The sequence below is a fragment of the Phaseolus vulgaris genome, chromosome 7 (genome assembly GCF_051622355.1).
Source record: "Phaseolus vulgaris cultivar YP4 chromosome 7, ASM5162235v1, whole genome shotgun sequence".
NCBI classification, from domain to species: Eukaryota; Viridiplantae; Streptophyta; class Magnoliopsida; order Fabales; family Fabaceae; genus Phaseolus; species Phaseolus vulgaris.
The window spans coordinates 54,460,146-54,469,902 of record NC_143504.1 but is presented as its reverse complement, the minus strand read 5'-3'; the positions used below and the strand labels follow the sequence as shown (position 1 = coordinate 54,469,902).

Here is a 9,757-nt window from a genome sequence, read left to right as displayed (position 1 = left end):
TTCAATTATGACATCATAGTTTCTCCTCGTAAGTGATAAGAGACACTTCCAAATCCCACCTCATCATTGGGTCTATTGAATAATGTGTTTAACTTTAGAAAGAAACCGAGAGGCATAAACAAAATTCTCAGACAATAACTGAACGTTGAATGTTGAGTTAATTTTTGGCCACTGGTTAAGAATAAATGAACGCTAATTAATCAATGAAACACATCTCATAAAACAACAATAAAAGACGTCTCTCAGCCTGTCTGTCATTCATGTCAAGATCAGCAACTAGTTTCACTTTATTAATAATTATTATTTAGCACCAATAATGATATCCATATGCATCACAATGTTATTTTATTCTTTTTCTATTTCTTTCCTCGTCATTTCAAATTTTTTTATTTTTTATTTTTCTCTCTCCATCTTAAGGGATGTTTTTCACTACGTCAGCATCAGAATCAAATGAATTAGAACAGTGTGTGCACATGGACAAACAACAACAAAATGTCTCTTTTAAATATCGAAGGTGCATTCTTTTTAAATGTGTGTGTGATAAAGATTGAAATTAAATGAAAAACAGAGATAAATTACATATAACTTGTAATAAATGGTTTCAACTTTTGTAAAATAACGGAACTGTTAAAACACTTTCCATAAATAAAGGAAAAGGCATCCTCCCGGATTTGGCTTTTTCGTGATTGGTTTTTATTCTGAAGTACGAGCATGTTATGCTCTGCAGACACAACAAACCAGTTTTACACAATTTATCCTTGAACAACATTTGGTCTCACAATTATAATTTTAAAGATGTATCGAGTACCAAATAATAATAATGGGAAGAAAGCAAAACTTAAAAAAAAATATCAACCTATGAAAATGAATTAAACTGGCACAAATAAAAAAAACAACATAATTTAATTAACTTACTGTTCCTTGATTGCAAGTCCTTCATTACCAGATTCTGTGACAGACAGTAACCCTCTGTATGAGACTAATTGCCCTTCCCATTGGTCCCAAAATAATAAAAATACAAGAACTAAATCTAACCTTGAATTTAACGAAATTGTTTACTCCTTGTCTTTCAACATTGCTGTTACCATAAAATTAAAAATTAGTTAATGAAATTCCTGAAAATGTCTATATTGTTTTAATATCAACAATATTATTAAGCACAAGGGTACATGATAATTAACAAAGTTCACAAACAAGTCAATGGAACCAGTTGACAAACTCATCTATTACCTATCATAGGCATGAGAAACAAGGCAGGGGGTATATGATAACGGTATTCGTAGTGAGAGGTGTAGTATGCAATGTGAAAGACTTGAAAGGATTTAGCTGGCACCTGGCTTCAACATTTCCGACCCCATCCAAACCAGAAGTTTAGGAAAACCAGGAAATAAACATGCCCCAAAAACAATTCCCATGGGCACCAATAATTGAGAGAAACAATGCTTGGGCACGCTTAGAAGATAGAAACAATAACACAGGAAAGTGCTCTTGCCAGATGAACTACTGCTGGGTGGCTTTGAAGGCTTTCTTTGATGGTGATTGCATCAGTGATTTAGAATCTGAATTGATAACAATATTTCCCATTCCTGCCTCCATGGCCTCCCTCTCATCTTTTTCCCTTTTCTTCTGATCCAAAACAGCAGTTTCAGAAGCTGGGTTGTGATTAGAAGGCACAGATGGCTCCAAAAGACGTGGACCTACATTGATCCAGGGATGCAGAAGGCACTGACCAGCTGTAGGCCGCTTTTCAGGAACAAAATCAAGGATAGGAACCAAAAAGTCCGTCAAATCATTTGCATCTTTCTCACTGAAATCATACTTCTCCATGAGGACTTTATTCAAGGGCCAGAATCGCAATCGCCGGATATGCCTTAAATCACCATATCTATTAAAGAAATCACGGGAATAACGCCCCCCTAGTGCTATCTGAGAATTATAGTTCGCCAACTCAAGTTAATAATGAACCATAACGGTTAAGACCCAAGAAATGGATAGAACAATATTGTTACCTTACGTGGCATCATTCCAAGAAGTTCCATCATTAATGCTAAGTGGTCCTGAGATAAAATAAAAATATTAAACATCAAAACAGGAGCGCAAATGCAAGTAAAAAATTATTTTAAAACGGCAGCAACACTGAAAATAAACTAACATAATATAAAGATTTAACAAATCACTCCCAAACAAAGCAAATTACTATGCAGTCCTTGGAAAGAATAAGCACATTCAAGAAGTTGGATAAGTAAATACCACGCAAATCGAACTGTTTCACCAACAGGAACACAATCTAACTGAATCAATCAATTTGCCTAATAATATTTTTAAATAACTTTTGCCTAAAAATGATTAGGCAGGCTAAAAAAGTTAAACCTGTCTAGACAATGTACAAAAGGAATATGGACACACTGTCACAACCGGCGAGGCTAAGCTCTATTCCATGCTGGTTTGTGTATTTTCCATGCTTAAAGCACAAATATCTTATACATTTGGAGCATGTTAGAGATTTAACATAAAAATAAAATAAAAGCATTCATGTTGCTTTGTCTTGATCTAAAGCAGGTTGACTCTCTCCATGTCCCAATTGCAGTTCGTCTTGATATTATAGGAAGGGGACATAGGTGGTTTACTACGTTCAAGCAATGATCATACAAATGCTTCGGCCAAGCTCTCTTCTTTGGAAGGATCTAAGTTTTGTATATTGTTTTTGTTCTCGTGCAGGGGTTATTTAAATGCTTTGAAATTTCATATGAAAAATTAATAGGTGATGAGGTTAGTCCTACTATGAGAGGCCTTGATGCTTTCATATAGGAATGACCTCCTAGATTTAACTTTACCTAACGTCTAGTTCACGTCAACAAACAGAATGCACACAAATTCCTGCTTAGGAAAGATTATGTTACCAAGCATGGTTATCATAAACCCAAAAGGCACATCATTTTATTTTATGCTTATTCAAAATAAGCATCATGACTAAATGCAATCCATCATGGATTATTTTCAACATGCACCATTTTGACTCTCTAGAAGGGTGATTTGCAAATCAAATTGAAATGTAAAAGTATAGTTACACTATTCCCCATAATTTGTAAGATACATTTTGCATTCTTGTCAAAGAAACATTTGAATTTAAATGTGAGGAAAAATCAGTCAGTTTATGCTCAGCTGATGTATGTGTGTCTATATATATATATATATATATATATATATAAAGATGAGTACAATTTAAACCTAACTTAAACTCACAAAACCAACTTGGTAAGATAAGGTTTGCACTCACTTGTATATTATAAATTTTGTTGTATTTTTAAATGATGTAGGATTTCCAACACACCCTCTCACGTTGAGGATTGGACATGTCAAGTGCACAAGAAGGAACTCAATAGAGGGTGACACATTAGGCTCAACAAATTTGACTAGAATAGACTTTGAATGACTTTGATACTATCTTTAAAAAGTAGATTTTATACCTAACTCAACCCGATAAAATTGGTTTGGTAAGATAAGGCTTACACCCACCTAGATATTATAATTTGGTCATATATCTAGTCGATAAAAGATTTCTAACACACCCCCTCATGCCAAGAATTAGATATGTTGTGTGGGACTAGGAAGAACTTGATGGCAGGTAACACAATTGACCCAATAAACTTAAGGATGGACTCTAATGATTCGGATACCAACTTAAGAAATTGGAATTTAAACCTAACTCAATCTAACAAAATTGGTTTGGTTTGCACTCACTTGTATACTGTAACTTTGGCCACATCTTTAAATGATGTGGGGTCTTCAACCACCACAATATGACTTCATTTTCTCAACTTTACAAAATTTCAAATCTTGAAAGGGTTGTTTAATCTACACAAGTTTACAAGGGGCCAAAGCCATAAATCTGTATTCAACTTCTGCACTAGATCCGACAACATTTCGTTTCTTGCTCTTTTAAGAGACAATATTCTTTCCAACGAATACACAATATCAGGTGGTGGATCTTCTGCCAATGGGACAACAAGCCAAATCTGCATCAGAATACCCTATAATTTGAATATTTCTTTTGTCCCCTACAATAATCCTTGTCCTGGAGCCTTTTTTTTTATATATTAGAATGTGAGTTACAGTATTCTAGTGATCAATGTGAGGATTTTTGCATGAATTGACAAACTCACTACATAAGAAATATCAAGTCTTGTAATATTAACATAAATGAGTTTTCCCACTATCAACTTTTGATTGAGATCCGTGGGATTATCAATAGGCTAGCAATTTGGCAACCATATCTCCTCTAGAATGTCAAGAGCATATTTTCTTTGTAAAATAACAACAACTTCTTCTGATTTAGTCACTTCTATAGCAGAAAGTATTTCAGAGAACCAAGATCTTTAGTATGAAAATGGCTAAATAAATGGTCCTTTAGTTTATAGATCCTAGTCATATCATTTCCTATAATAACTATATCATCAACATAGACCATTAGATAAACACACTTCCTAGGAGAAGTATGACAACAGAAAACAAAATGATCTGCCACATTTCGTACCAATCCATAAACCTACATAGGATGAACGAAATTACCAAACCAAACTCGAGGCAAAGCTTCAGACCATAATGGGAGCAGCATAATTTACACACTAAACCAAACTCCCCCTTGGCAACAATTCCAGAAGGTTACTCCATGTAAATTTCCTCCTCAAGATCACCATGGAGGAAAGTATTTTTAATGTCAAGCTGGTGAAGAAGCCAATAGCGAATAGCAACCATTGCAAGAAAAAGCCAACATGTGGTGATTTTGGCCATGAGAGATAAAGTATGATAGTAGTTAAGTCTATCAATTGTATATATCCTTTACCCACCAACCTAGTTTTAAGGCAATCAACTTCACCACTATGTCCAACTTTAACAACATAAATCCATCTACAACCAACAATCTTCTTTCTAGATGGAAGAGGAACAAACTCCCATGTGTCATTGCTTGCAAGAGCACACATTTCATCAATTGTGGCTTGTCGCCATCCATGTTGATTAAGTGCCCATTAATAGTTTTAGGAAGAATGATGGTAGACAAAGAAAAAACAAAAGAATACAATGAAAAAAAATGATGATAACTTAGTTATAAACATAATATAGATTACTAGTAGACCATATACCTTTCCCAAGAGCAATAGACCAATCTGAAATGGTGTTGTGTGAAAGAGTTGATGGAGAAGGATTCATGGAATGGGAAGTTGTTGTTGGAGGATCTAAATCATAAGAGACTTCAGGAAGAGTGAGAGGGGCTCTCTGTGACTTGGGTAGGTATGTACAAAAAGATGGTGAAGTAATGTTAGATTGGTTTTCATTTGGGTTGGAGGCAAAAAAAGGTTAGAATCATAAGAAGATCAAAGGTTAGAACAGCTAGAACATGTTGAATGGACAGAAGAGCTTCCATGGAGGACAAGAAAATAGGTGCCATAAAAAAAAGTTAACATCAGTTGGCATATAGTATCTTTTGGTAGTTGGAGAGTTTTTATCCTAGAAAAACATTGTCTAAACCTGGAGAGACATTATGAACAAAACAATGGAGAGATAAAAATAAGGGATTATTTGGAAAAACAATGGAGTGAGGAATTTGATTTTCAAGAGAGGAAGAAGGCATTCTATTTATCAAAAATCATGCAATGACAACTGCATATCCCCAATAATGTGCAACAATATTTGTATTCAGCGTTAGAAAGTGTGCAGTTTCAATGTATGTCTATTCTTCCTCTATGCAATACCATTTTGTTTTGATGCCTGAGGACAAGTGAACTGATGCAAAATACCCTGTAAGGGTAAGGATGAGAGTTGAACATAAAAATATTTTTTACCATTGTCACTTCGGAAGACCTGAGTTATTTTTTTCAAATTGGCTCTTAGTCTCATTACAGAAAGACATGAATATGGTAAAAAGATCATATTTGTCTTTCATTAATTAAACACCAAGTACAATGGCAGAATTCGTCAATAAAGGTTACAAAAAATCTAAATCCAAAAGATGTTACACGGCTAGGTCCCCAAATTTCTTAATGAATGGTTTACAAAATTGAGACACGTATGTTTAAAGTTTGTTTGAAATGGTGACCTAACATATTTTCCTAGTTGACATGTTTCACATTCCAACACTTGAAGTTTCTTTATACTAGGAGTTATTATTTTGAACTTGGCTAGACTTGGGTGACACAAACGATCATGCAAAAAGCTTTAGAGTTGATAAATAAGAAAACCAATTCTGCGTTTACAATCAATTTATATCTAAATGATTCAGTATAAGATATATTATATTCTTCATCACTAAAGTTGTCAATCTCAAGAGTATACATAATCTCGAGAGAGCTTCGTAAACTTGTAATACCTATACATAACATAAGAAGAATTCAATATTATATGATGCTATAAATAACTTTCTATATTTTTAACAGTAATGTTATTATTATTGTTAGTTGATCATATTATATATTATTCTTTTTATATTTATCTAATTTGTAGCTTGCACCATCCCTATCTATGAAACGGACAAGAGAAAGAAAATGGGAGAGTAGTGCAGAACAAGAGAAAGGAAATGGAGAGTAATGTGATCGTCAAGGTGTCTAGGACAAATCAAAAGAGAACATCAAAACACAAAAACAGAGCGGAGCTGAAAAAGACACAAGACAGATTTGTTTGTGAGATAGTAGAACGCAACATCAACACCCAAAACAGACAGAAACTTGGAAGAGAGAATCAATGAACCATGGAATTATTACCTAGATGTGTTTTGCATAAATCATGACATCAAAACAAACAAATCCAGTGTCATTTTAGGCTTTTTCTAATGTCCAACTGTGCTCATAGATTGAACTCTAAACTTGCAATTTTACCTGAGTTTGATCAGGTTTGGTCGAGTCTACATGAGTCTACTAAAAAAACAATTATTACATTGGTTTTCACAACAGCATGCATGAAAACACAAACCACAATAAACTAGCAACCAGATTTTATTACAATTATTACATTGGTGAATGCTCTTGAAAAGACCTTCCATCTTAGCAATATTAAGAAGCTTTGAAACAAGGCATTTCATTTGACTCTATTTCACTACTCGGCTTATATCTGATCGACTCACACAGATAAGTACTTCCTTTCCAGTGTATCTGTGTTCAGTTGCAAACCAAACTCATGTAAAGGATATTGAAGAGCTGAAGTACCTCAATAATAGAACTTGGATTTGAGTTTTGTTTAATGTTTAACCCATGGTGTTTGCAAGTGCGTTTACTTTCTATTACTGATATTCAACAAGACTAGATAACTATGACAAAAACAATAGCCAAGCCTTTTTCTAGGGTTGACTAAAAGTATCAAATGACATCATCATATTCTATCATAAATCATGGATGGGTTTAGAACAGCTTATTTACAAGTTACAACTTATCTGAACTTATATTATGATACAAACAAACACTTGATTAAGTATTCAGCCCCTATCAAATGTACCTTACCATAGTAGGATATGTTTTATCTAGTCTGCAATTTTCAATCACCCAAAGTTTATGTCTAAACATCGCAAAAAAAGTCTTTTCTCACTATTTTTGGGGAGGGGGGTATGCAAACCAAAAATACATAGGTTGATTCCCACAACTGGTAAGGATGGCAATCTAATTAGGTAGAACATACAAATAAGTAAACAAAATACACATACCTCATCCCTATCAAAGTTGTCACCACTGTGAGGATCAAATAACACATCTCCAGTTGCAAGCTCAAAACAAATGCAAGCAAAGGACCAAAGATCTGCAGATGTGGAATATTTTGACCCAAGGATCACCTCTGGGCACCGATACTGTCTTGTCTGGATATCATTAGTAAACTGTTTATATGTCCAGCAGGCATTACCAAAGTCCACTAACTTGCACTTGAGATCAACTGATGCCAGCAGCTTCTGTCTCATTGATCGGCTTCCTCTTTTGTTACCCTGCTCTTTCAACTTTGCTGCATCAGCATCCGATAACCTACTAGTTCCAGCAGAACTGGAAGCCTGTTCTCTTGCAGAACTCGTGTTAGGAGACCACTCCACAGCCCCAGAAGTTTCAGGATTACCCTCAACTCCTTCAGAAGCTTCCTTCTCAAAACAACCATGAGCTGCTTGTTTAGCTTTTCTCTTAATCTTCTTCTTGTGATTAACCAAATCCCCATTCAACATCTTCGTATCTTTCGCACCTGTCGACTCCAGTACCATCTTATCTTTACTATTGGGAAGAATAAGCTGCGCCCCAGACTTTCTAGGATCCTTAGATGGATCAATCATCGACAAAAGCAGGATGTTTTCAGGCTTCAAGTCAGTATGTATGATGGAAAGCTGTTTGTGCAAGTAATCCAATCCAACCAGAATGTGAAAGCAAATCTCCTTAACCATGGCGATAGGCAACCCGCGGTAATCCGAGTACTTAATAAGTGTCAAAAGATTGTCCCCAAGGTACTCAAAAACCATGCAGACATGCTGCCCATTGGGACCAGAATGCTTGAAATGGTCCAAAAGCTTCACCACACATTTCTTATCGTCAGGATCTCCCTCCGCAGTCTGTTGCAAAATCGTTATCTCATCCATGGCCGCCTCGGTGTAGTGCTGAGCACTCTTCTGAACCTTCAAAGCCACATATCTCTGCAAATCTCCACACAGAAAAAAAAGAAGCAAAACAAGTCAACAAAATCGAAAAAAACAAAAAACTGCTGCCAATTTACTGTCAACCGCTGCTAAAACGCCAATAATCTCTTGCACTGATTCTAGATTAGAAATTAACCAGACTAACACGCAACTGAACTCAAAAAGGCAAAAACAAAACCATTTCATGAATAAACCTAGAACAAACATTTAAGGGGAAAGATCATAACAAAAAAGTAAACATATATATATATATAGAGAGAGAGAGAGAGGAAGAGACAGAATGTTTGATGTCCCAAGCGAGCCAGACAGTGGAGAAATGGCCCCAACCGAGCTTAGACTGAACGACGTAGCTACCGGCGTTGAAGGTGTCGCCGATTCGGATAGCGTGGTAGCCACCGCGGCGGTAATCCTCGGTGCCTTCGTCCTCGGAGGTGAAATCGCTGCTGTCGTCTAGATGGTGTTTGTCCCCCATTTCATGAACAACAGAATGATTGCAAGAAGGAATAAGCAGTGAATGTGTTTGTGAATTTGTTGCAAAGAAAAAAAACAGAGAGATAGGAATTGAGGAAGGGGTTTGGTTGAAGAGAAAGAAAAGGGTTTCTTTCACTTCCTTCCTTCCTTCCTTCCCGGTTAATTTAATTCTTCTTCCCTTCTTTTTTCATTGCATCCCACTACTACACCCTCATGCTCCTGTCCTACCACTCAATCACTGCTATCACATACACAAAACTAATGTCAAATCTTTATTTAACTATTTTACAATTATAAAATCTATAATAATATATAAAAGGTATTTAATATTTCTATTTTACTTTATTTTCATATACATTTTTAATTGTAACATAAAATATGAGAATCGATTCATACGAAGACGAAGTCAAAAGTAAATTAAATTTTGGTGCTGAAATTAGAAGTAAACATCGTATGATGATGACTAATGTTGAAGAAGTTTGTTACGGTATGTATAAATAATAAAACAGATCACACCAATGTTTCTTAGAATTGAAAAATTCTTCTCTGAAACTTTGTGCTGTGGTACAAAATGATTGGGTTATGCAAAAGTGCTTACGCGGTTGAAACAATTATTGAATAATTTGTTTAATATTA

General features: G+C 35.2%; 1 protein-coding gene across 6 annotated transcripts; it reads right to left on the bottom strand.

Annotated features, from left to right (window-relative positions):
- Positions 1 to 480: 480 nt before the first annotated feature.
- Positions 481 to 9,713, bottom strand: LOC137830305 (uncharacterized). 6 transcript variants are annotated; one of them, XR_011084199.2, is made up of 7 exons: positions 8,928 to 9,395; positions 7,688 to 8,647; positions 2,010 to 2,057; positions 1,231 to 1,926; positions 1,036 to 1,078; positions 916 to 949; positions 481 to 721 (listed from the first exon to the last, which is right to left on the bottom strand). XR_011084199.2 is itself a non-coding variant. In XM_068637568.1 (4 exons), the coding sequence occupies exons 1-4, from the start codon at positions 9,120 to 9,122 to the stop codon at positions 1,501 to 1,503; spliced, it is 1,629 nt and encodes a 542-aa protein (XP_068493669.1). In that variant the 5' UTR covers positions 9,123 to 9,713; the 3' UTR covers positions 1,131 to 1,500. The 6 variants fall into 6 exon arrangements, 2 of the variants coding, with proteins under 2 accessions (XP_068493669.1, XP_090160397.1); XR_016522893.1 differs by lacking the exon at positions 481 to 721 and having other exon boundaries at positions 883 to 949; XR_011084198.2 differs by lacking the exon at positions 481 to 721 and having other exon boundaries at positions 883 to 1,078; positions 8,928 to 9,503.
- Positions 9,714 to 9,757: the final 44 nt, after the last annotated feature.